General features: G+C 44.1%; 1 protein-coding gene across 5 annotated transcripts; it reads left to right on the forward strand.

Moving 5' to 3' along the window:
- LOC136539865 (disease resistance protein Pik-2-like) lies at positions 1–24,971 on the forward strand. 5 transcript variants are annotated; one of them, XM_066531867.1, is made up of 6 exons: positions 1–1,662; positions 4,373–5,310; positions 7,280–7,548; positions 21,250–21,852; positions 22,441–24,234; positions 24,634–24,971. In XM_066531867.1, exons 2-5 carry the CDS (start codon positions 4,476–4,478, stop codon positions 24,229–24,231), a joined length of 3,498 nt encoding a protein of 1,165 aa, XP_066387964.1. In that variant the 5' UTR covers positions 1–1,662; positions 4,373–4,475; the 3' UTR covers positions 24,232–24,234; positions 24,634–24,971. The 5 variants fall into 5 exon arrangements, with proteins under 5 accessions (XP_066387964.1, XP_066387969.1, XP_066387974.1 ...); XM_066531872.1 differs by having other exon boundaries at positions 4,499–5,310; XM_066531877.1 differs by lacking the exon at positions 1–1,662 and having other exon boundaries at positions 1,950–5,105; positions 5,184–5,310.
- The last annotated feature ends 2,550 nt before the right edge of the window (positions 24,972–27,521 follow it).

The raw sequence follows: 27,521 nt of genomic DNA on the forward strand, positions 1-27,521 counted from the left end.
TTCGTCCTTGTTAGGGTTTTCCTGTCTCTAGACTGTTGTAGTGATCCGCAGATGATTTAGCCAAATCACTCATATGTGTAAATCAAACCTTGTAGACCTGATCTAAGTGGGAATAGAGGCCCTAACCTCCTCTTGTCCTCGTGGCTTTAAGATCTGAGTCTTTGATTTGCAATTGATTTGAGTTTTTCCTTCTACCTTTCCCTTCTCTTCACCATTTGAGATTTCTTGAAACTGAGTTTTTGGGGTCGATTCAAGTGGATGGATACGTGCTAGGACATGTAAGGAACTTATCTACTGACCGGTTTCGACAGATTCCTTGCGAGCACGAAGTTTAAGAATTTTGAGAAAAGTTGGGAAAACCCTGATCCGGTTTTGAGTTTTCTTTCACCCTGGAGCTCCCTTGATCTTTTGGACTTCAAACTCTGGGAATATCTCCCTAACATGTTTCTCAACCTCCCTACGAAATTTCATCTCAATCGGAGTTGATTTGAGGTGTTTTTGCCTTTTGGGAGAAAGTTTTCGGGGTGCTGATTCTGCGAAACCCGGTCAGGGCAACCTCCTACCTAGGTCAGGTCAACCCTAGGTCAGACCAACCTTGGAACCTGGTCAGGCCGGGTTTAGGTCTGAGCCAAGGTCCTCAACCTGGTCAGACCGACCTTGCAACCCGGTTAGGCCGACTTTGGCTGTGATCTTGCCCGTTTTGTGGTGTTTCGAAGTTCCGTTCGTCCGTTTTGTGATCTGCTTGTTCCGTGGGTTTTTAGAAATGTCCAGGAACTTTTCTAAGTCCTCAAGTCACCAGTTGGCTTAGGGGATTTGGAGTTGTGTTCTTGCTTCATTCTCGTTGAAGTTGAGAGCACCGCTTTTGGATTTCGGTGAATTTCGGTGTTAGGTTTGGTTTTCCGCTGTGGTGTGTGTTTCGTTGTGCTCGTCGGTCATCACCGAGAACATCCAGCCACCAATTGGCTCGAGAACACCACCTTTGTGAGTTTCGGTGCTTTTGGTGGTGATTTTGGGACAGCGGTCATTTCGAGAGAAATTTTGATTTGGCTCCCATTCACGCCCCCTCTGGTCACCTATTTCGGTCCTTCAAAATATGGAATTTCAAAATTTTGGACCAAGGTTTTACCTTTTTGTCATCATCTCTTGGGGATAGTTCTACCATGTGATAGGAAAGGTGTGTGTAGAGTTTCATAATTTTTTTGGAACTCAATTGGTTCGATTTTGGGTTTTTTCTTAGAATGGAACTCACTAATGTCTGGGAAAGACCAACTAAGTTGGTTTCTGAATCCGGCTAAGCCGGTTCTGGAGACTTATTACATCAATTGACGTGGAATTTAGTGGAGATGTTTTATATGATGTTATAAACACCTCCACCAAATTACATGTTTTTTTTGGAGCTCGTTTGATTAAGCTTTGACCTTTTCCTTTGGAGATCGGCGGCTGTCCTAAACCAAAACCATCCAGGCCGGTTTGGCTATCTTCCACATTTTGAGAATATCCCTTTTGGAAAGGATCCTTGTTAATTTGTGAAGACGTAAAAAAATCACGATTTTTCAAGGTCATTTGATTGGGTTCCGATATTTTCTTCCGAGGTTTGCAGGCTGAAAGTTGCAAAACCATCCAGACGGAGTTTGAAAAAGAGGCTAGTCCCGTTATGACAAGGTGATACTCAATTCCTGCGGCTTTCACCTCTGGTCCATTTCGGCGTCTTTCTAGCCTAGTTTCTATGTTCTGTAGGTCCGATGTGACTACGAGATGTTGGCTAATGCTGCTCAAGAGGTTCATGGGTTGTCTCAGGATATAGGCTGCTCCAGTGGCGGAGCGTGCTCCAAGATCGGGGGGGGGGGGGGGGGGGGCTAATTCAATATTAGAAACATTATTGTCCTAATTACAATTGTACAAAGCACTGCCATCGATTCACCTAAGTAAGTAGTATGGGCCTGAGAGTATTGTAGACCAGTGACAACAAGTGAGATGGCATAAGTATTCACACTTGGGAACTAAAATACTGAATGCAAAAGTTCGAGATGACTCCTAAAGTCTATGTTTAGCTCTATGCTGCCCTTCAACTGGTGACAGGCTTTATCTATTTTAAGCTTCAACAGCTGGCATGCATCTATTGGAGCTAAGTGCCCTTCGTATCTGTTGGAGACAAGCAGGGGCCGGAGCCCAGTTTGGCCGCCACTGAGCTCCGCCCCTGGGCTGCTCTTTATTAGTTCTTAAGAAGAGAAAATTTGAAGCTCCCATTCACCCCTTTGATCGCCTCTGGCCATTGAATCTTTCCTGTGAAATGAAGGATGAAAATACAAGACCCTTATGTACCGAGTCAAGACACTCGAACTAAATAGGAAGCATCCACTACATTGAACCTATGCAAAGAAGGAAGTTTGAGTAGCTATACACCATAATTTTATCCACCAGCATCCAAATATTTATGAGTTAAACATGTATGTTCTAACATTCATTCTTATAAAAAATTGGGCAAGACAATAAAAAAACCAATAAAAAAACTAACAGAATTGGATCGAATTATAAGACGATGAAACGATAAAACAAATAGCAATATATGAATGCCTGCTATATTTTTTATATATTGAATGTAGTAACTGGGCCAGTGGAGATGACGTGGATAGCTTGCATTAAAAGATTAAAAGTTAGTGGGATAATATGCCTATTAGTGGGAGATGATGTGGATAGTTAGTGAAAGATGATGTGGATGGCTTACATGTTGAGATAAAAATTATAGTGGGGATTAGCTTTATAAAAGATATAGATATGCCCATAAAATTCTAAATGCAAGTACACGGATTCGTAGGCCAGTATTAAAAATTGAACTGTTGCAAAACAAAAGGAATAAACCCGTTTGCATAGCCTATTGAATATTTCTAGTAGCTATTCAGTTTACCGAGGATAAGAGGTGTAAAATCAGTGAAGTTTAGTGAGGGTTGGGCTGGGCACTAGCCATCCCATTCATACTGTCTTTTAGATAATGGAAGAAACATTCGACTTTATCTTAAAAAAGGAGAAATCAGATCAACTCATTGCAAGTTTATCCAGGCAGCAACCAAACCAAGCTTACAAAACAAAATCAACCCATAACTCAATTCTTATAGTAAATGGTCATCCAAAGGACGTGAAGAAATACATTGTCGCATACTCTAACTTGCGACATATCTCCAACACCAACTCCTTCTGTTTTTTAGACTGCTGCAACTGAGTCCAGAATCGATACACATCTGTTGCCCTAAATAGGATCTGCAAAAGAGTTTTTTGTCGACGTTTATCAAATACAACTTGTTGGATGACGAACTAACTGATGATGCATGGACTTGAGAAGTATACTCCCCCGTTCACGCATTACTAAAAAAAACTTTTCAAGTTTGATACACATATTTTTTTGGTTGGGCGCCGATTTCTCTATGGGAAACAACAAGCTCGCCCCTTGGGCTGCTGCGTAGAGTAAGGGCCTCTGGCACGGTTTATGCCGGCTTCGGCTTCATCTATTTTGCGCAAATCGAGGCGCTGTAGTGTGAAGCCGTTTTGTAAGCCGAGGTTAAAATGAACCAGAAGCCGGAAAAGTCAGTTTTTCTGGCTTCACCGGCTTTGGCTTCACCGGTGAAACCGTTTTAGATAAGTCGTGCCAAAGATGACTTAAATGAGTCGTCCGGCCATTGGCCTTCCTCGGCAGCTGCGTAGGGTGGACATAGGAGTCACGGCCTCACGGGGTGGGATAACCATGCCGCCCGGGTGAGGCGATGCTCCTTGGTCTCGCGGTGCCTCCTCCAAACACGCTGATCAGGACTAAATGGAGGGAGTAGTTTACGATTTTCACTTTGTCAGACGCGATAGTTTATGTACCCAAGTACTCCTAATAATTGTGCGTTTTTTTAAATCAGGATGCTGTTGTTTTGTTGTCCGTCCCATGTGTTCCCATGTGAGAACCTGTAGCCATCAATATGTCCTGTAGCATGAATATGCCCTAACTTAATTATCATAATCCAAGAGGTGCCAGCTGCTACTCGATTGGTTTTTGACCTCTTAGACAAGGCTTGTTTAGTACTCCCTTTTTACCTAAATAAATAGATTCTTAGCTCAAGAATTTGTCTACAAATAAATCAATCTCTAGAAGGTTAAATGGTCCACTAGGCCATTTATTTTCCTCGAAGTCTTTTAATTAGTGTGTTATCGGAACAATCATCGATCAATGTGCAACTACTCCATTTAACGAAGGGTGGTATAGTCTTTTCTCTGTCATACTAATTTGTCCTAAATTTGCCATGTATTTAGGGATAGAGGGAGTATTATTAATATTTCAGTTTGGTGCCTCTAACCTGACCCTTTATATTGCCAATTTGCCATCTCCATATGGAAGATCGATGCGCAATTCTGTCCAGTAATTGAGCGCAATAGCAGCCCCACTTCTAGCTTCCACAGCCACAAAAGCAGACGTTGGCTCCAGCGAGAGAGGAATAATAATGGAGGTCGTCGGGATTTCCAGGACGTTGGTTGAGGCCCTGGTGGACAAGGTCAAGTCCGCTATGAAGGAGGAGGCTGAGCAATGGCAAACCCTGCAACGAGATACTGTTTTCATCAAGGATGAGTTCGAGATGATGAAGTCCTTCCTCAACACCGCCGATGAGGAGGACATGAAGAACCAGGTGACTAGGACCTGGGTGGGGCAGGTCCGCGACCTGTCCTATGACACTGAAGACAACATTGAGTTTGTCCTTCACCTGGGCACAAAGCGGTCATGGTGGCCTCGCTTACAGCAGTCCTTCTTACAGGCTCCCTGGAAGGCACGAGTGCTGGCCCTGGACCGAGCGGTTGCTGAGATGAAGCTGCTCAAGGCCCGAGCTGAGGATGTGAACCAGAGGAACTTGCGCTACAACCCCATCGGCAACTTGAGAGAGCAGATGACGAAGAATTCTGCTGGCAGTGCCAGCCAAAGGACATCGGACATGTTCATCAAGCCGAGACATGGCTTTGATAAACATAACGGCATTTTGGATCTCACCAGGTTGATAACCACAGAGGACAAGGGCCTTGGAGTGGTCTCGGTCTGTGGAACAGAAGGCGATCTTGGGATAGTATCCATCATTAAGAAGGTGTATGATGACCCAAAAGTCCATGCAAACTTCCATTGCCGCACTTGGGTGAAGCTGATGGGTCCGTTCAATCCCCAGGAGTTCATCCGTGCCTTGGCTGGGTCGTTCTGCAATAACGTCTATCCCCAGCCCCAAGAACAAGGAGCAAGCGTAACTGTTAGTAGTACTGTCCTGACGTCCATGAAGGCAATGCCACCTTACTCAGGTAATAGGTCAAATAAATCTATGTCATTGATTTTTTTGGAGTTTATGAATTAATTAATTACATACATAACTGAGAGGGCCTTCTAAAACATGCTACACGTTAGTTATCACGAAAGCTGGGAGTGAAAAATTACATGCATAAAAAAGACTGGCAGTTACCATGCTAATCATAATATGTCACGACCAAAGTTGCAAAAAAAAAATACCACATCTAATAGATCAATCATGCATCAATTAGATCAAAAAATATTTTTATATCTAAACTTTCTTTCTTTATCCTATTTTCCAAAACAAACAATTAAATAAGGGTAAAGTTCACTTTAGGACCTCCAACTATCGTAGAAGTATGGATTTCAACCTCCAACTTCAAAACCGGATAACATTGGTCCTCCAACTCTCGAAAAAGTTCACTTTAGGACCCTGACCGGTTTCACAGGCGGTTTTGCATGGCACTGTAGCGGTGCTGACGTCAGCGATGACGTCAGTACTCCTTTTTAATTTGCAAAATTGATATCTTTTTATTCGGAGCTCCAAATATAGCAAATAATATATCAATTTTGATCGTCTCGACGAGCTCTTTGCAATGGTGTACTCCATCTTGTTGTTTGAGATAATTTTATTTCATAAAAAAATAAATATTTCTACAAAACAAGTTATGCAATTAAGCTGACGTATGCAAGTATTTTATATACTTTGTATATTTGTATATGTACAACACCAACGTAGTCAGTATATAAAACAGGGAGTTGGACGGTCAATCAGACCTGCCACGATCGCTTAGATATTTTTGAATTAACCTTCCCTAGCTGCGGTTAACTAGCTGTCAACATATGACACGATCAAACGATATTCCTAGTGTAGTTTTTTCTGTTTTTGTGGTGAAATTAAGTAGCTAGTGGTAGTAGTAGTATTATATTTATCTTGTACCCAAATCCGATACAGTATACGATTCGTGTACACCTGTCCTTTTTCCTTTCCTACGGCTACTATTGCAGCACACAGGAACTGGACGACCATTCGGCCGACCTGTACGTATCTGTTTTCTAGCTGGCATGGCATGAGTATGACCGCATGAAGTGGCAGTGGATAGCTAGATTGAATTGAGGGAGCAGGTAGCAGCAATAGTGAGTGGCTTACTCGTGGTCTAGAATCTTGTGCGGCATCGGTAAGTTGAGCGCGTGCCCCCGCGGGAAGGTCGTCCGGGCGAGGATCTCCGTGGAGTCGGCGTTGCGGTGCGCCTCGTCGCCCTCGCGCCCGCCCGACGCGAGGTGGCAGCACACGAAGCAGAAGCTCGTGTCGTGCAGCCAGAACCGGACGGACACGGCGCCCTTGTTGAATTATTGCAGAAATATTTTGAATTATTGCAGAAATATTTGCGGACCGGGCGGACACGAAGCAGAAATATTTCTACAAAACAAGTTTTGAATTATTGCATTTCAAAAATGGTCAAACTTATATATTCTATGGTCAAATGAACCTAAAAAGACAACATTTCGTGTTACATAATAATAAAAATATTATTTATCTAACAAATTTCACGAGTTCTGTTATTCTAACTTGTTTTGTAGAAATATTTATTTTTTTCATGAAATAAAATTATCTCAAACAACAAAACGGAGTACACCATTGCAAAGAGCTCGTCGAGACGATCAAAATTGATATATTATTTGCTATATTAATAAAAAGATATCAATTTTGCAAATTAAAAAAGAAGTGCTGACGTCATCGCTGACGTCAGCACTGCTACAGTGCAATGCAAAACCGCCAGGGAAACCGGTCAGGGTCCTAAAGTAAACTTTTTCGAGAGTTGGAGGGCCAATGTTATCCGATTTTAAAGTTGGAGGTTGAAATCCATACTTCTATGATAGTTGGAGGTCCTAAAATGAACTTTACCCATTAAATAAATATATATTTCACCTATTACCTACTAAGAAGTAATACATCATTCTAACCATCCGATCTAATCGCAGTCATTTCGGAGTACTGCAGCAAAACCAATACAGATTTCATGGAGAGCCTAAAAAGGAAGACATACCTCATCGTCCTAGAAGACCTTTCCAGCGTCGCAGAATGGAATGCTATAAGGGCATTCCTGCCAGACCTGAACAATGGGAGCCGGATTATTGTGTCAACGAAGCAGCCTGAGATCGCAAGCCTGTGCACGGGGCAGCCGTGCCAAGTATCCTTGCTCCAGAAGTTCTCGGAAGATCAGTCTGTGTACGCTTTCTTCACCGATCAGGTAATCTCGGAAAATCCACAAACGTTAACCACTGGAGCTATTTTTACAATGGTTGGGAAAGTACTGTTGTACCTCTAGGTTCTTTCATCTTTTCTATTTTCTAATTAATTAATTGAGAAATATATTATAGCGGCGTATTCGCTAGTTGGTTTCTGAGCTGGCTGGTGCTGGTTTATTGTGAGAGAAAAATACTGTTGACTGATTGAATAAGTCCGACTGAAACCAACAAACGAACATGGTGTGTGCCCTTTGGATAGGGTGCTGCTGACCCAGCCGCTAGGGCCTAGACGCCGCCGCCGCCCCCCGCCGCTCAGTTGCACTTCTCCATCGCACTGTAGATCTCGGGCATCCCGTGTTAGGGCCATATCGTCATGTTCCTGCTGCAGGGTCCGGTCTTCCTCCTCTCGCTCTTGAGCCAGCTTTATGTCCATGGCCTCACGTACGTGCTTGCATCAAGTCAATGTCGAGTGGAACATGTTGGTAATAAAGCACGTTTGCATCCATGCTCCCTGCAGTAACATAATGTTGGATTAACAAATGAACCAAATTTTTCATCAAATGCCTACACAATGACGTTGATTGGTTACGGTAAATTCTAAAAGACTGCAGAAAGAAAGTGCAAACATATGACCAATTTTTTTTATAAGAATCCTAAACAATAATGTGTGCTCACCTATTCACCTCACTACCGGAGACCGGTTCTTTACCGAGTGCCAAGTGGATTGCCGAGTGTTTTTTTTCGGGCACTCGGCAAATAGCTCTTTGCCGAGTGTTTTTTTTTTGACACTCGGCAAATAAGCTCTTTGCCGAGTGTTTTTTTTACACTAGGCAAAGAAAAATTCAAAGCACATTTTGAAGCAGTAAATTAATTCAAATGAAAAACTTTTCAACTACAAAGTTGTATAACTCATCAAGATGTACAATGTTTGTTTTGGTCTTTTCCTCATATGACAAAGTGAAAGTAAATTTGTTCACAAATCTAACATATCTCTCTTGTAGTTTATGAAACTACAAGAGATATATATATAAGATTTGTGAACAATGTTAGAACGGCCTTGTCGAATGAATAGATGATCAAACAACCAAAATAAACTTTGTAGATCTCAAAAAGTTATGAAACTTTATAATTGGCAACTTTTTGATTTGAAATCATCTTGTCATGCAAAACTGTGTTTGAATTTCAAAAATTTAAAATTTGAACTTTTCAAACGACATTGGATGGAAAAACAACCAAAATAAACTCTGTAGATCTCGAAAAGTTATGAAACATTGTAGTTGGCAACTTTTTGATTTGAAATCATCTTGTCATGCAAAACTACGTTTGAATTTCAAAATTTTGAAATTCAAATTTTGTAAACGACCTCGGATGGAAAAACTTCCTAAACTAAAAGTGTAGATCCCGAAAAGTTATGAAACTTTGTAGTTTACAACTGTTTTATTTGAATTCGTTTAGGGCATCAAATAAGCAATTTACACTCGATTTAGTATAATATGTGGGGAACCAAAACGGAATCTAGACATAAGTGGCAGTGTGGTGCAGTGGTTAGAGGAGGGGACGCGTGAGGGAGAGGTCGCCGGTTTGAATCCCGCTGGCCTCGTAGCCGCGAATTTTACGCGAAAAATGCCGGAGATGGGCGGGCGCTGGCCGGTGAGGGCCTCCACCAATTAAAAAAATCTCATTTTTTGGGTTTTTTCGGTTCCAACTTTGCTCAGTGTCGGACACTCGGCAAAGGCTTTGCCGAGTGCCCGACAAAAGACACTCAACAAAGACGCCTTTGCCGACTCATTTTTTGCCGAGTGGCCTTTGCCGAGTGCAAATTGAGCTTTACCGAGTGCCCCTGGCACTCGGCAAAGCCACTGAGTCCGGTAGTGTCTGAAAGAAGAGGATCAGCGACCTGTGCAAAGGGCGGCGGAGCCGGGTGGCGTAGGTGCAGACATACGAAATGAATGGCGGCAGTAACCTAGAATGACTGATTTATCTTTATTTGAAAATAAAATACAAAAAATGGAAAACATATCTTGCCCCAAGTATTTTGATACTGGCTCCATCTAACTTGGTACTATTTCTACCTATTTCGTACTTACATGTACTTTCAGTTAGGTAACTCCTATTTTTCACCGTCCAATCTCACCCAATGAACGGTCTATGTTTTTTCTAACTATTGTAAAATTTCTCTAACCACTTTGTGTGAAATGTTTTCTTACATGTCACGAGTGTATTGTTTTCTTTTATCTCACTGTTATATTATTTTAGTATACGATATCCTGCATTGACTAACATAAAATGTTTCTGCTTTTACTCTCTAGAATAATCTTTCTAAACATTCACAGACAGAACTACTACTTTTTTCTTTGGGCATATATATCACTTGATTGCACTACTAAGTGAGCTCATTTACCGGCGTCTTCACGTCACACGCACGACAAACAATACTACTCACAACCACAGTTTTCAATATCACTATCGATTCAAAATCCCCCTTCGCTGCCGGATTTTAAACCAACAATGACATGCCGACATTGATATGGAGTTAACATCACTATCGGTTCTTATGAACCGACACAAATGTAGTTTTTAGAAAATCCAAAAAACATGCTGAAAAAATAAGGATTTTTTTTTAAATTTTGGGAGAGGCCCCATTGGACAGCCACACGATCGTGCATCACAAGTCACACGATTTTTCTTGCGAAAAACACACGCTTTGCAGCCACCGGCGATCGAACCCCTGATCTCTTGCTTCGTGCCTTCAGCCCCTAACCACTCCACCTGCAAGTTGTGTGTGTCTAAATGAGATTTTCGTCCTAGCCATTTTATGTTTATCTAATTTTGAAATAAGTATTTAGGGCCCTAAACAAATTCAAATAAAAAAGTTGTCAACTACAAAGTTTTATAACTTTTCGAGATCTACAACTTTTATTTTGATAGTTTCTCCATCCGAGGTCGTTTACAAAATTTAAATTTTAAATTTGAGAAATTCAAACATAGTTTTCTATGATAAGATAATTTCAAATTAAAAAGTTATCAACTACAAAGTTCCATAACTTTTTGAGATCTACAACTTTCGTTTTTGCTGTTTATCCGTCTAAGGTCATTTAAAAAATTCAAAATTTAAATTTTTGAAAATTCAAACGTAGTTTTTCTTGACAACATAATTTCAAATCAAAAAGTTGTCAATTATAAAGTTTTATAATTTTTTGGGATCTACAACTTTCAATTTGGTAGTTTCTCCATCCGAGGTCATTTACAAAATTTGAATTTTAAAATTTTGAAATTCAAACATAGTTTGCCTTGACAAGATGATTTCAAATCAAAAAGTTGTCAACTACAGAGTTTCATAACTTTTCGAGATCTACAACTTTTATTTTGATCATCTGATCATTTATTTATCTGACATAGTGGTAGTAATATTATTCACAAATGTAAAATATCTCTCTTATAGTTTATAAAACTATAAGAGGGATACGTAAATTTTGAGAACAATGTTACTAACACTTTATTGGATGAAGAAATGATCAAAATAAAAGTTATAGATATTGATAAGTTCTACAACTTCTATGTTCATGACTTTCTCAACTGAAATCATTTAGTGTTCCAAAATGACGTTTGAAGTTACATCTTTTGAAATTTAAAATTCAAATAGATAAAACACAGTCACATAAAAAGATGGATAAAATAATAGCTATAAGAACATAATAAATTGATAGAACATGATTTTAGAATTTTTTAGAAAAAAAATAGTAAATTTGAAGTTAGTATGAGGAAGAAAGACTAGTTACAAGTTTTAGCTAGAGATTAAAAAGAGAAATCAGAGTTTTTCAACAATTTTAAAATTTAATTTCAAACAACATTTTGAAGTAGTAAATGATTTCAAATGAAAAAGTTGTTAACTATAAAGTTGCATAACTTTTCGAGATCTAAGACTTTTGTTTTGGGCGTTTCTCCATCCGAGGTCATTTGAAAAATTCAAATTTTTAATTTGAGAAATCGAACGTAATTTTCGTTAGATAGATGATTTCAAATAAAAATATTTGAACATCCAAACGATCTCAAATTAAAAAAGTTTAAACTACAAAGTTGTAGATCTCTTCGAGTACTACAATTTTGATATAAAGTTTGTCTTAATCGGACATCATATGAGAAACTTATGAAGTTTTCTTGCAGCATATCACTGTCGGTTCAAGCCATGAACCGACAGTGATAGTATCAGTGTCGGTTCTTGGCTAAAACCGGCAGTGATGACCCAATATCACTGTCGGTTCTTAGCTAAAACCGATAGTGATATGAACCGACAGTGAAGACCCGAATATCAGTGTCGGTTGATCCTATTACTGCCGGTTTTAGCTAAAAACCAGCAGTGATGGACTATCACTGTCGGTTTCTTAAAATCCGACAGTGATGAGGCCGGCAGTGATGTCCAATTCTATAGTAGTGACTTTGATAGTTTGATTGATGGTTCTTGTGTTGAGGTCAACGAGAGGACTTTTGTATATTCTAGATCTCAGGGATATGTGTTCACCATCCGATAACACGCTTGCTTGGATTGCATGCTATATATGGAGCTAGCTAAGCAATGCTTTCATTAAGCTTAACTCGTATTTTTTCTATATGATATCTGTTTTAATCTTGGAGAGAAATATGAATAAGATGGTTAAGTTGTGAAGGCTATATTTTCGGAGAGAGGTTTTTGATTTTTTTTAATGTCCACTCCTTGCATCTAGTATTCATTCAGCCCGTGGCTCTTCCTTTTCCATTTCCCAGTGCTTACGTTCATCTAGAGTGTAGAGGGCATCCTGACGACGATGGGCACTGGCAACGTTGTTCCAGAGGGGCAACGGCAAGCTAGCGTAGCGACCCTATATTGATGCAGGGTGTGGAATCACCTGAAATCATCGCATATCCAACCACGCAGAAGGAATTCTTCGTTCCTCTGACCAACCCTCCTTGATTCTTTTTTTTTCTTCTAATAATTATTATGAGACACAGTCGGTGGGTCCCTTCTGGCCAATTCTCTTCTCTCCCACCTTATCAGTTGTACTATTTTGGCCTAAGAACGGCTCCAGTGTTGAGTCAAATCGAAATGTGGGAGGGCAAAAACAGACAGAAGTCAGCCGCTCGCATCGAAAATCAAACCTTCAAACTTGGTTCAACTACCTGGAGCTTTTGTTCCCCCTCCAATCCCAACAAAAAGAACAAGATGAAGGAAAGAAGAAATTGATCCACATACAGCTTTTGATAAAGCCAGTGAACAGATTGCAAAACTGAGTCCGTGTTAGGTACCTCTCCCGACTCCGCTTCGCCTACAGCCTCTCCGCTTCGTGAACCAAATAGAAAAAGGAGGAACAGCTTCACCTGCTTGCCTAGAAATCACGCCGAGAGAGAGCTGAAGAATGCCAGGGGAGCTGAAAATTGTAGCATTCCCCAACTTCATCCTCCGTGCGTGCAGGCCCGTCCCAAACTGGCCCTCCACTGTGGGGACGTGGGTGTGGGCGACGCTCGGAGACGAAGCTCAATGAAGCCGGTGTCAGTGTCGATGGAGGGGCGCCAGTGCTGAGACAAAGGAGAGAGAGGGGTGCGGGCCACCGAGGCAGAGGAGGGAGAGGGCGGCAGCATGTGGGACCGGGGATGGCTGGGGCTCCCGACAGAAGGGGCGACGTGCAAGATCAGGACAGGGCTCCGAGCGGGAGGGGAAAGGCAGGAGGGAGAGGGCGGGGCTCCGTGTGGGGCAGGGCTCTCGACGGGAAGGGCAAGGCAACGGTGAGAGAGGGTGGGGTGACGTGCGGGACTGGTCTCCCGGTGGGAGGGGCGAGGCAGAGGAGGGAGAAGGTGGGACGGCGTCTGGGGCAGGTCTCTCGGTGAGAGGGGCAAGTCAGAGGAGGGAGAGGGTGGGGCGGCTTGCAAGGTAGGTCTCCCGGCAGGAGGGGCAAGGTAGAGGAGGGATAGGGCAGGGTGGCATGTGGGGCAGGGCTCCCGGCAGTAGGGGCGAGGCAGAGGAGGGAGAAGGGTGGGGCGGCGTGAGGGGCATGGCTCCCAGTGGGAGGGCGAGGCAGAGGAGGGAGAAGGTGGGCGACATGCGGGGCAGGGCTCTCGGCGGGGGAGGAGGGAGAGGATGGCACAATGTGTGGGACGAGGGAGGGGCGGCGAGGTGTGATGGGGGATGTGAGGGCCTCCCAATAAGAAGGGCGAGGCAGAGGAGGCAGAGGGTGGGATAACGTGTCAGACCGCTGAGGGACAGCGAGGTGTGGCGAGGGACGATCAGGCCTCTCAGCAGGAGGGGCGGCATGTGGGAGGGAAGGCGTGGGCAAACGGATAAGGGAGAGGGAATAGAATATACTCCATACAAGAGGGGAGAAGGAAATAAATAAATAAATAAACAAAATAGAAAGGAAAAAAAGAAGAGTACTATGGACATTTTCCCCCTTTTGATCTAATAGGAGAAGTTGTTTTACTAAACGTTTTCTAACCAGAGGAGCTGGAGCCATGAAGAGCTGCTCCACCATAGAAGCCATAGCTGAAGCTAGAGCTTTACCAAACATGCCTTGAAAAAGAACTCAATCCATGTAAATTGATCCACCCGATCTCATCTTCTTTTCTAGTGGTGGTGGTAGAGGTGGTGGTGGCTCACCGACACACCCACCACATGCAGCTCGATGGTGCTGCCATGTGCGGTCCTCCAATGTCCAACGAGTCGTCTAGCAAGAGTCCAAGTCGATAGATAGTTCAGTTCGTTCCAACTGATGTGTCTGTGCGCGCGTGTAGAAATCATGTTTCATGAGTGTCGACAGAATATGCTCGGCAGTCCACCGAGGGGTATCCCGCGATGGTAGATTTGTCGGTGGGGGTCCGCGTAATTAGGAACCGGATGGTGACACAAGGCGTAGAGACAACGATTTAGACAGGTTCGGGCCGTCTGATCGACGTAATACCCTACGTCCTGTGTCTTTGGTGTATTGTATTAAGATATAGTAGATACATCTAGATAGATCGTCTATGTATCTTGTCCGCTAGGGAACCTCTGCTTCTCCTTATATAGTCTGGAGGAGCAGGGTTACAAGGTAAGTATCCTATTTGATACTATACAATGTCTTACGGTGCATGTCGAGCAGCGCCGTGCATGCCTTGATCTTGTGGGGCGAGACACCTCTGATGGTGCGGCACATGTCTTGTCTTGAGGATACCAGGGGCCATACCCCCACAGCTAGTCCCCGAGCCTGACAGTTGGTGACGTAGTCGCGTGGTGCCAAGGTCAGAAAGTAGAAGACCAGTCGAGCATGCAGCCAGTCCCCGAGCGTAGCCTCGAGATGAAAAGCGCACATTCACCGCAAGGTGAAGTGTGCCCACTTAGTTCCTGAGCCTGCTGGAAGATGAAGAATGAATCTTATAGCAGGGTCAAAGAAAAAGAAGTCTGAAAGCTTGTCGACGTCGTCTGACATGCACGTATCAAGACTCCAGACGTGCTGCCCAAGATCAACACCCTGATCCGAACAGCATGGAGCAGTTTGATAGCACACCAACGAGACGTAGCAAGATCCAAGTAGCAAGGGAGCACCGAGGAGCGAGGAGTCCCCGACGTCGCTAGCGATGACCGAGCACCGAGGAGCGAGGAGTCCCCGGCGTCGCTGGTGATGTCCGAACACCGAGGAGCGAGGAGTCCCCGGTGTAGCTGGTGATGTTCAAACACCGAGGAGCGAGGAGTCCCCGGCGTAAGCGGCGATGTCCGAGCACCGAGGAGCGAGGAGTCCCCGGTGTCGCTGGCGATGATCGAGCACCGAGGAACGAGGAGTCCCCAGCATTGCTGGCGATGACCGAGCACCGAGGAGCGAGGAGTCCCCGGCGTCGCTGGCGATGACCGGGCACCGAGGAGTCCCCGGCGTAGGCGACGATGTCCGAGCACCAAGGAGGGAGGAGCGAGGAGTCCCCAGCGTCGCTGGCGATGATCGAGCACCGAGGAGTCCCCAGCGTAGGCGGCGACATCCGAGCACCAAGGAGTCCTCGACGTAGGCGGCGATGTCCGAGCACCGAGGAGTCCCGGGCGTAGCTGGCGATGTCCGAGCACCAAGGAGTCCCCGGTATAGGCGGCGATGTCTGAGCACCGAGGAGCGAGGAGCGAGGAGTCCTCGGCGTCGCTGGCGATGACCAAGCACCGAGGAGCGAGGAGTCCCCGGCGTCGCTAGCGATGATCGAGCACCGAGGAGCGAGGAGTCCCCGACATAGGCGGCGATGTCCGAGCACCAAGGAGCGAGGAGTCCCTGGCGTCGCTGGCGATGATAGAGCACCGAGGAGCGAGGAGTCCCCGGCGTCGCTGGCGATGACCGAGCACCGAGGAGCAAGGAGTCCTCGGCGTCGCTGGCGATGACTGGGCACCGAGGAGTCCCCGGCATAGGCGGCGATGTCCGAGCACCAAGGAGTGAGGAGCGAGGAGTCCCCGGCGTTGCTGGCGATGACCAAGCACCGAGGAGTCCCTGGCGTAGGTGTCGACGTCCGAGCACCGAGGAGTCCCCAGCGTAGGCGGCGATGTCCGAGCACCGAGGAGTCCCCGGCGTAGACGGCGATGTCCGAGCACCGAGGAGTCCTCGGCGTAGGCGGCGATGTCTGAGCATCGAGGAGCGAGGAGTCCCCGGCGTCGCTGGCGATGACCGAGCACTGAGGAGCGAGGAGTCCCCGACGTCGCTGGCGATGTCCGAGCACGGAGGAGCGAGGAGTCCCCGACATTGCTGGCGATGACAGAGCACCGAGGAGTGAGGAGTCCCCGACGTCGCTGGCGATGACTGAGCACCAAGGAGTCCCTGGCGTAGGCGGCGACATCCGAGCACCGAGGAGTCCCCGGTGTAGGTGGCGATGTCCGAGCACCGAGGAGTGCTCGGCGTAGGCGGCGATGTCCAAGCACCGAGGAGTCCTCAGCGTAGGCGGTGAGGTCCGAGCACCGACATAGCTGACGACATCCGTGCGGTGAAGTGTGCCCGCTTTGTCCATGAGCACGAAGAATACGAGCGCTGAGGAGTAACCGACGTAGCTGGCAATGAAGCACGAGCGGCGAACAGTTTGGTCAACTGGTCGGCGGTGAAGTGAGCATTGAGTAGAAGCGACCGGCGAACAGTCCGATCAACTGGTCGGCGATAGAGTCCATGAACAAAGCGGTCCGACCAGTTGATCGGTGGAGAAGTCCGAGCACTAGGTGATCCGATCACCTGGACGATGATCCTGCAATACAAATATATAGAACGGGTAGTACATGATGCACAAATAAATAAACTCTGGAGAAAAATCAGCAATGGTGATGAAATGACGTATGAGTTCGGTGATCAGTTGGCGTGAAAATATATTTATGTTTAATATAAACCGCCCGAACAATTAGTGTGTAGCTGAGTCTCTAGCCCTAGCTATCCCGTTAACCATAACGCGGAGCTCGTGCACGTGTAGGAGGAACAGGCGTGACCAAGGAGCCGCTGCCGACCACCCATAACGCAGAGCGCGGAGCCCATAGCATGTGTAGGGAGGAGCCGGAGACAGGGCCGTTTCTAGAGGCGTCCGAGCATCAACGTGACTGTTCGAGGGTTGGGAAAATTGTTTGGAGAGCAAATATAGGGAAAACAGTTCGGAGAAACATTATGGCGATATACGAAGATCGGAGCATATTTAGAAGAATATTAAAGCGTGACTTAGCTTTGGACCGAGCGTCTGGTCGGCGGCGTATGGCGCTATCTGGTTGGCGTTGACGGCGAGCACCTGGCGGGCGGTGAGTTGTTGTTGAAGACGACCTCGAAGGTGGTTCCGAGATCGGATCTGCTGTCGCGGAGGCTAGTGTAGCCAGCGACGAATCGTCGTCGTGGACCGGCATGGATCTCCACGAGATTGATGACGAGAACACGCTATTGATTTGAGGTCCATCTAGTTCGCCATGGATCAAGCGCATACCCCTACGTGGCGTGCCAACTGTCGACAGAATATGCTCGGCAGTCCACCGAGGGGTATCCCGCGATGGTAGATTTATCGGTGGGGGTGCGCGTAATTAGGAACCGAATGGTGACACAAGGCGCAGAGACAGCGATTTAGATAGGTTCGGGCCGTCTGATCGACGTAATACCCTACGTCCTATGTCTTTGGTGTATTGTATTGAGATGTAGTAGATAGATCTAGATGGATCGTCTATGTATCTTCTCCGCTAGGGAACCCCTGCCTCTCCTTATATAGTCTGGAGGAGCAGGGTTACAAGGTAAGTATCCTATTTGGTACTATACAATGTCTTGCGGTGCACGCCGAGCAGCGCCGTGCACGTCTTGATCTTGTGGGCTGAGCCACCTCTGATGGTGCGGCCCATGTCTTGTCTTGAGGATACCGGGGGCCATACCCCCGTAATGAGCGTCCAATCCAAGCGAATGCTCTCTTTGGTCCACCTTATCTCTTTTTTTCGTTTCTTTTCTCCAGCACCTTCTCTCTTCCTACTGGTCGCTCTGCTTTTTTAGAGATATTTAATTTCCTACCACAATTAGCAGTGACCAATCTTGAAATTCCAGCGCTAGAAGGGCTCATATAGATTTGGCACTAAATAGAGAATTTGAACATTTTACTCACGTGGCGGTCCAGGTAGGGGCATGTGAAAAAGACATCCCTGCCCCTACCTTATCCTTCACCTCTAGGCATTCTTCTTGTGAAGGGTGAGTTCTGAGGGGCTCCCTCTTCTTCAATGGGGGCATGCATTGCAGGGCCGATATGTAGGATAAGGTAGAGACATGGAGGCCTTTTTGTGTGCCCATATGACGCTCGAGGGGTGACTTACACCACCACAAAGGAAAAATATCCAAAAATTGAAACAGTTTCCTTCTCTACTAACAAATATGGTGGAGACCTTCTAAAGCTGGCATGTTAAGAGTGGCCACTTCTAAATGTGGCAAAAAAAGTAAATATCTCCTCTCTTTTTTTCCACTGACTGCTGTCTTAGAACCTATTGTGCGGGTAGTAGTTGAGTTGTCCGGTGGAGAGGATAGAAGAAGATGATGAAGCAGCGGCGGTGTGCAGGCCCTGCAGGTGAGCCATGTGGCGATCCCCTTCTCTCTAACACACATCTGAGTGGTCTGGTGGCGGAGCTCGCGCTAGACGAGTTTGTAATATTTTTCCTAATCTGTTGTGCATATATTATTTTCTTTCCCCGGTTTTGTGTTATAATTTTTATTTCAGTAACTTTTTGTTCTAACCAAGAGTTTTACTTGATTTCATACTAGATGAAAAGAAACAACTAACAAGACGTGCACTTATGTTTATCTGTTGTTCTCTACCTATACAAACCCACAGTGTTTTGCAATATAAAGCCAGTCATATAAGTGAGGAAAAACTACACTAGGAAGGTAAAGCCACACAAACAAAGTACATATGAAAACCTAAATGTAGTATGTAGAGAGCTCATTAAGTAAGAACATGCAAACTCCCTAGACAAGGCGATGCATCCCACGGGTCGTTTGCCAAAATATAAGCCCTAATCCATGTTGAAATTCCACTGAGGTACACTTCTGGTCACCAAGCTTTTGCGCTGTCACAGTGTTGAGGTTGCCACAAAGGTCTCCGCCAACCACAACAAGTGCTGCAAGCCACTCAAGTTCACCGCCGCCACTCGACTCTTCCGATCATCTTGGGTCTGTCCACAATGAAGTTTCTCCACCAAGGAAGGGTGTTTTCATCTCTTGCACACCAAGTTGTCAACGCTCCACACAATGCTTGAAGGGTCAATGTAATTGACAAAGAGGCACAAAGCCTCAAAGTGTTCCAGCGCACCAAGGTTACATGGGAACACTGTCGGTCTCTCTCTTGTTCGCAATCTAAGGCCTATCACTCATTAGTGATGCCACTAAGCACAATCCCTTGGATATGATCACTGAGTGCTCATATGGATGGGATATGATGACTAAGGCCTGAAGCTACTCCGCCAACACCTTCCAAACAACTAGGTGAATGAAGTATATTATCGGCGCTTCACCTAAAACTAGTCATTGGCAAAGGCTGGCATTTTTTATAGACACCAGACAGTCCTGTGGTACTCATTTGCTATCACCGGATCATCTAGTGACCACTAACCGTTGAACTAGATATTGCTTCTTCTATTGAACGACGTCATTCCACTAGTGTGTTGCCCATCACCATCGCTGGATCGTCCGATGAAGTCATTTGTATAGTGACTTTGCCTCTGGACGTCACTAAACCAAGTCTAACTATCCATCGTGTGTAATCTCCTGACTGCTGATCGTCCGGTGAAGAATATTCCCTGAAAGCTTCATCAGTTTCTGTCAATGTCTGTCCATACACCTGATTGTCCAATGCTAGTGTTCCTCATAGTCAGACCATCCAGTGAACTCTTTTGCACAGTGAACGAACCCCTGACGGGTCTGGTGTGTGTTATCTCCTCATCGCCGGAAGGTCCATTGTTCACAAATTGCTTTTTTTTATATCTTTGATTATGATAAACTTATCAATTATATTGATTCATACAATTTTCGATCTACATCTATAGATCTTCTTATCAATTTTGATATTATTAATTTATGTGGGTTTTTTATCCACACATTAGGTTGAAACTCTTGTGCTTGTCGTACCTTTTGTTCAAATATCTCAATTTGTGTTCTATTAAAAATAAGGATTGTGGATTCTAAACTGCATCATAAGGCATAGACAACCATTTTACTCCACGACCCTCGAGATCAGTTGTAGAATTTGGAGTCAGATCTAGAAGGACCTGTAATGCAAATAATCCTCATGATGATATTCATATTTATATAATCCTAATAATCGTTGTTTACTCTAAAGGAATCTTAAAAACCATGAACCCATGGCTATCTATGTACTAACCTTCTTCATTGCTAAAGATGTTGAACTTTATGTATTAAGTAATAATAAGTATAGCCGTAGTTTTTTAACAAAAAATAATGTTTACTACTACATTATTAATACAGTAATGTCATAATATTTAAGTCAAAATGTATAGATTTATCTAATGTAACAATTTAAATAAATTATTGTTATTGGTACTAATTAATATAATTTAAACTACTATTTTATAATTTAGACTAGTATGTGAGTCATTAAGGGAACATTTTTTTATGATTGCTAAAATGAGAAACATATGTTCATTACTCATGCATGGACATATATACTCAGATCAACAGGATCACAGGTCATGTATATTTACTTTAAGGTAGTTGTTTAATACTAAGAGTGACAAAAGTGACTAATCTATATAGAAATAATATAGATGTAACGTATGTTTTTTTGTTTTCATAAAAGGAGATATATATTGGTATTTAGATATTGATTTGTGGGCTGTTTTATTATTTTTATATTTGTAGAGTGGGTAATTTACATATAAAGGTTTACTTAGATTATCTGTCATAATAGAAGTGTTAGTAATTTAGAAATAAATTTAGTTTTTAAAAAATATATATTTCATAAGCACAGAGGAGGTAATTTTGATAGATATTTATTACTAGGAGGTTCAGTGCGTAATTCTTTTATAAAATAAAACATAATTGATTCGTTGGCTATTATTGTCGAATAGCATTATAAAATTCGTCGGGAGGGGTCACTAGTCCGGTGCGTTCAAATTAGCGGGCTTCAGTCATGTGTGTGATAGATGTTTCTCGCATGTTTCCTGCTGTAACGTATACGTTGGCCCAATCAAGCACGCTTAGCATACGATAAAAAGCCTCTTGTCATTTCAGGTGATGAGGTGGGCGATCTCGAAGTTGCAGTTGCAGGGAACGGCCCCTCGCCCTCTTGGTAAAAATGATTCCTGCCCTCTCGTCGCGCACGAACCTGAAGCAAACAAACTTATAGAGCAGATAAACTTGGCACTCACCAGCGAGGCACATCGTGTGGTCTCAGTGTGCGGGATTGCTGGTGTTGGGAAATCATTTCTTGTAAAAACCCTCTTCAACGACCCTCAGAGTCCAGCATGGAAGTTCATGATGAACGGTTGGGTCAATGCACCCCATCCGTTCGATATCGTGGACATGTGTATGAGTATTTACGGCTTCACATCCGATGGCAGAATTGAACACTACCCACCAGCCGAAGGCGAAGATATCGTTCTATCGTGGTGGGATCTACTGGAACTACGGCAGTGGCTTCTTGTTATTGACGACTTAGGGTCCATGGAAAATTGGGACGTGATAAAAGCTAACTTGATCTCAAGGGCTACCAAGAGCTGTATCATTGTTATTACAAGGGATGAAAGTGTTGCCAGACATTGTGCAACATCAGATGATGCAGTGTGCATCCTCAAAGGTCTAGAAGCTGATAAGGCCCATTGTCTCTTCGATGAGGTGCGTCCTTAACCCGAGCCATGCATGCTCAGACTAGACATATACTAGCCTTCTTAGTATATGTGTCTTAATGATCGAATGAATTATTAAAACCAATGGCGCCTTGCGCATTTTATTTTGATGAAGCAAACCGGAGGGTTACGCCCTGGATTTATTTTTCTTTTATTAATTGAAATTGTATATTATTTTCAACTAAACACAATGATGAATTAAACAAACATGCTAACCCAACTGTAGCCTCAATCAAGTGCTCCCTTTAATCTAGATATTGTAAATTGTTTCTACTTATTTGATTCTTGTAATGCTAATGAGGGTAATATATATTGTCCTTTTTGAAATTTTATTCTTTTAGAGTCCATCATTGTTGTTAGAAATTTCCTTTGAAATTAAATTCCAAGACTTTGATATACATATGTAAATTGAGTACAGAATAATATTTCGACCAAACATCTCCATTCAATTAGTGATGACTGTGTATTTAATTTAGCGCAGGGATAGCTTAGCTTCTATGAATTAGTGTTAACTAAATATAAATCGATAGTCCTTTTTAATTTAAATAGTGCACTTCTTTTATTCTCCATGAAACAGGTAGTTAAAGACCTTCGCCAAAAAAATAAGGCAACTAAAGATGCTGGAACCTCCAATCCGGATCCTAATATGATGGAGGATGCAAGCTTTATCATAAATAAGTGTGGAAGACTTCCCAAATTAATAGTTGCATTAGCCAACTGCTTCGACAAAGCACCAAACATCTTACAGGAGATGCGCCTGAATGCAAACTTCATGTATGAGTTGAAGACCAACAAAGGGCTTGACAGCTTTCGGAACGTATTCACCACGATCTATTCAAGCTATCAAACCTGTCCCCACCGCCTCAAGAAATGCATATTCTATCTGTCACTTTTTACTCAAAGCACCATAATTCGGCGGAGTCGTTTGGTGAGGAGGTGGATTGCAGAGAGCTATTGTGAGGGCCTTGACAGCAACAGCAAGGTGGAGTACACGGAGAAGCTCTTGGGCAACATTGCCACCCTGGGCATCATAGATAAGCCGCCACAGACATCATCTTCCGTTGCCGGTTGCATGAGAGGGACTGCATGCCATGTCAACTCTTTGTTCCTTGACTACATCATCTCACAGGAAACGAAAGAGAACATTTTCCTTCCACTGGAAGTAACTGTACTGCAGGGACAGTGCAGTCTGAACATACAACGTGCAGGACAGCACTTGGCCATTGGGAGCAGCTGGAAGGGAGACAAGTTTGTGCTCGACAGCTTGGACTTCTCACGGCTACGGTCTTTGACGGTTGTTAGAGAGTGGAGGTCATTCTTCATATCTCACAGGATGAGAGTGCTTCGTGTGCTCGATCTGGAGGAGACAAACGTCAATGATAATGACGTCGAACAAATGTTGGTGCATCTACTTTGCCTCAAGTTCCTCTCTCTTAGAAGATGCACAAAGGTTTCTCGCCTCCCAGAATCCTTGGGTGGCCTGAATCAGCTCCAGACTCTGGATATCAGACACACCTATATTGACAAGGTTCCAGTTGGCATCAGCAAGCTGCTGCAGCTGCAGTATATTCGTGCTGGCACCAGTGTAGCGCTGATGGATGAGGAGCCATCAACAACAAGGAGGAGTAGGTATGGACATGTTTCTGCTTGTGATGGCGTCAAGGTGCCCAAAAGGACTGGAGCACTCGTATCCTTGCACACGCTTGGTGTTATTAACGTCAGCACCATAGGTGGTAAGAACATTCAGCTGTTCAAGAACCTGACCCAACTTCGCAAGCTTGGAGTGTCTGGCATCAATAGGAGAAACATCAAGGGGTTCCTTTCTGCTATTGAGGGGCACGTCCATTTGGAATCGCTGTCACTGCAGCTCCACATGGACGAGGATTTGGAGTGGTTGGATAAATTCACCACCCCAAGGAATCTACAGCGACTTAAGATGAAGGTACATGTAGAGAAGTTCCAACACTGGAGCTGCCTAAAGGTCCTTGGTCAGATAAGAAGGTTGCAAGTCCTATGCCTTCATTTAAAAGCAGACCAAGATGTTGAGCTCCAATTTTGTGATACACTAGATGGTGCGGCGTGGTCTACACCCAACCAATTCTGTGAACTCAAAGTCCTCGAGATTGCTTGCAGCTCCAGCTTACAAGTGAAGTTTGCCGACAGAGATATGAAATTGCTTGAGCAGCTCAAGGTTCGTTCGTTGGATGGGTCGTCATTGAATTTTTCTGGGCTAAAGCATACGTCTTCACTCAAGCATGTTTGGCTCAAGGGATCCTTTGACGACACACTGAAGCAAGAATTGCTGCAGAAAATTGCCCAGCATCCGAACAGACCTACTCCGAAGATGGATGAACCGCGTTCAAGTTGATAGGTACTACCTACATGGCTACATCCCGAAAAGGATGAAATTCTAAATATGGTTAAAGTCAAATTAACTAAAGTTTGATTAACTTTACATATAGGAAATAATATCAACATGTATGACTCCAGATATGGATACTATGAAAATATATTTAATGAAGAATCCAATGATACTCATTTAGTATGACAAAGAATAGTATATTTTTATAGACTTAGGCAAACTACAGATCATTTGACCTAGCACTATCCTAGAATTGCATCCTTTCTAAGACGGAGTGAGTACTTTTGGGATGTTGATTCTGTCCGTCATCATCATATCCCTGGTGTTTGCCGAACAATCACGGCCAGTTTTGTTTATCGTTTCCATTTTATCTCTCTACTAATGTTATCCAGTGTTGTCAATGGACAGGAGCATACCAAATGTCTTCGTCCGCCATCGAACCTAAAAAACTGCTGCATCCCAATTCGCTCTGGCCGGCCGTTCTCAATACTATCCTTTGGTGACTTTGTGGCGTGCGCAACGGCTCAATTTTCCGCAATGAACACCTATCAACTCATGGAGTGTTGAAACTAGTTGGCGTTGACTCTGTTCTCTGGGACAGACGCTTCTATCCTGACTCTCTCCAAGACGAGTGGTGCCGATGGGCGATGGTGTATATGTATCTTCAAAACTGTAACCTTATTCCTCCTGCCTAGTTAGGGTTTAAACTTTATTCTTGTACTCTTATTATTTATCAAAAAACCGAGGTGGGGATCCTCCCCGCATGCTTAGTTGACTTAAAAAAAACTTTTTCGATAAGGAAAAAGCTTTATTAATTTTAAGATCATTACATACAAAGTCTTTAAAACACACTTCCGGCCTCTCTATTACTAGGATACACAAAGCCTTACAAACGATCTTAAAAAAAAAAAATAGACAGAAAGGCAACTAGGGGGGGGGGGGGGGGGGGGGGGGTTGAATGGGAGCCGATCAAAATTTCTATCGAAATGCCCGCTATCCCAAATAACTCTCCAAAACACCAAAACACACAAAGTGATGCCCTCGAGCCAACTGGTGGCTGGATGTTCTCGGTGATGACTGAAGAACACAGCGGGACACTCACCACAATAGAAAACCAAGCGCAACACTGAAACACTCCAAAAACCGAAACCGGAGCTCTCAACTTCAATCACAATGAAGCAAGAGTCCACCTCAAAATCCTCTAAGCCAACTGGTGACTTGAGGACTGAGAAAAGATCTTGAGAACTGCAGGACTCCCACAGAACAAGCGAAAGCAAGAGCAAATCAAGGAAACGCCTCGGGACCACCAGAGGTCAATTATCAGCCCCTAGAACGCGGAACATCAGCGCTTGAACACGAAAGTTCAGCGTGCGAACGCGGAACTTCCTTGTTCCAATGCGGAAGTTGGCGGAAGTTAAGCTATCCCTTGTTTTCAGCAGCCCGAGCCAACGAAGAAAAAGCCAAAACTCGATCAAACGAACTCCGATTAAGCTCAAATTTTGTGGAGTTGTTCCTAAGGAAGTTTAGAAACAATCCCCATAGGATCAACACCAAAAGATCAAGGGAACTCCGTAGATCGAGATTCTCCCGGACCGGATTGGGGTTTTCTTAACTTTACTAAAAATCACGCCATATCGTGCTCGTGAGGAATCTAACCAAATGAGTTGGTAGACATGTTCCTCTAAGGTCCTTGCATGTTTCTAGCCACCTCAATCGGTCTCAAATCTCCAGAAAAATGAAATCACCCAAAACGCAAGAGAAGGGGGTTCGGAAGAGGAAAAACCAAACGAAACAAGAACTCACTTGAGCCACGAATTTTAGAGGTCAACAAGAACATGACATGCATAGAAATGAGGTGTCACTTGTGGAGTTTCCTTGGCCCCACAAATCAGGCCACCTGTTGCCATTTTGTGTGAAATGGAAGCCAGGCACCAGCACACTCCCTCTCTCACTCTCCACTCACTCTCACTCTCATACTCTCTCTAGTTCATCTCTGTCTCTACACTCTCATACACCATGGAGGAGCAAGGGAAAGGGAAGGAGAAGGATTGGAGGCTGCCACTAGATGCTAGAAGCCATGGAGAGCATCTAGGAGCTGCTGTCCACAAGAGGTTGGGATAGACGAGGGAGGAGCCCTCTCTCCCTAACCATTTTGGAGCTAGTAGGAGGAGGCAATGTTTACCTAAATGCTAAATGGTAAACAGTCGGTCGCCTACCGTTTAGCCATTATTTGAGCAAAATGGACCATTAAACGGGCTACATGGCCAATTAAACGGGCTATATGGACGATTAAACAGAAATGACCTAGCACCGTGTAGCGTTTACACGATGTTTAAATGGGCTAAACGACCGTTTAGGCGAACAGTGGGAGGAGGAGCTTTCAAGAAGAAGGAGCTCGAGGGGTCAACAACCTCTAGCAAACTTTGCTGAGTTTGGATCAAGCTCAGAGCACATTTTCATGAATCACATTGCTTATCACCTAGAAATGACCTCCAATGACCTAGATGGTGAAGGGACACAATGTAGGTTCATTTGACTAGCTGGATATTCTCCATAGTATCCTAGAAACATACCCTAGCAACAGATTTGACATGCAAAGACCCTAGGTGAATATCTCCATTTTGATATGTTCATTTTTGCACTGCACATGTTTCCACGGAGCCTCCACCATCATGCCGGAACGTTCCGCTGGAACAAATGCACAATCAAACACTTAAGCAGATTGTTCATTGTTTTCACGGACTCTTCGCCCTCACTGCGGAACGTTTCATGAAGACATCCACAGACTTAGAAAACTTAGAAGTTACAGACTTGATCCCACGGAGCGTCCGCCAACACTGCGGACCATCCAACTATAATTGCTCACACAATTATTTTCCAGACCCGAAGGTAGCCTATTCGGACGGAGCATCCGCCATCATGACGGAACATTCCGCTGGAACAACTAAGAACTAGAATACTTAGAACCTATAGACCTACGTTCACGGATCGTCTGCCAATCACGACGGAGCATGCGTGAGCACAACCTCAGACTTAGTCATTTAGAGCTTAAGCACTTGACATCAAATGATTTAATAGCTCCTGGTATCAATATGTACATATATGAACTAAATATACCAACAGATAGAGCATAATTTTAGGAACCTAACAAAATTTGTTTAACAATTTTTGGACACCTACATGATTTTATATGATTTACCAAAGATCAGTTCAAAAATTAAATTAGAAAACTATCTATAATTCATTATGAAAAAGAAAAACAAATTCTCCCGCGTGGCCCACGCGACACAGCGCGC

The sequence above is a fragment of the Miscanthus floridulus genome, chromosome 1 (genome assembly GCF_019320115.1).
Source record: "Miscanthus floridulus cultivar M001 chromosome 1, ASM1932011v1, whole genome shotgun sequence".
Taxonomy (NCBI): domain Eukaryota; kingdom Viridiplantae; phylum Streptophyta; class Magnoliopsida; order Poales; family Poaceae; genus Miscanthus; species Miscanthus floridulus.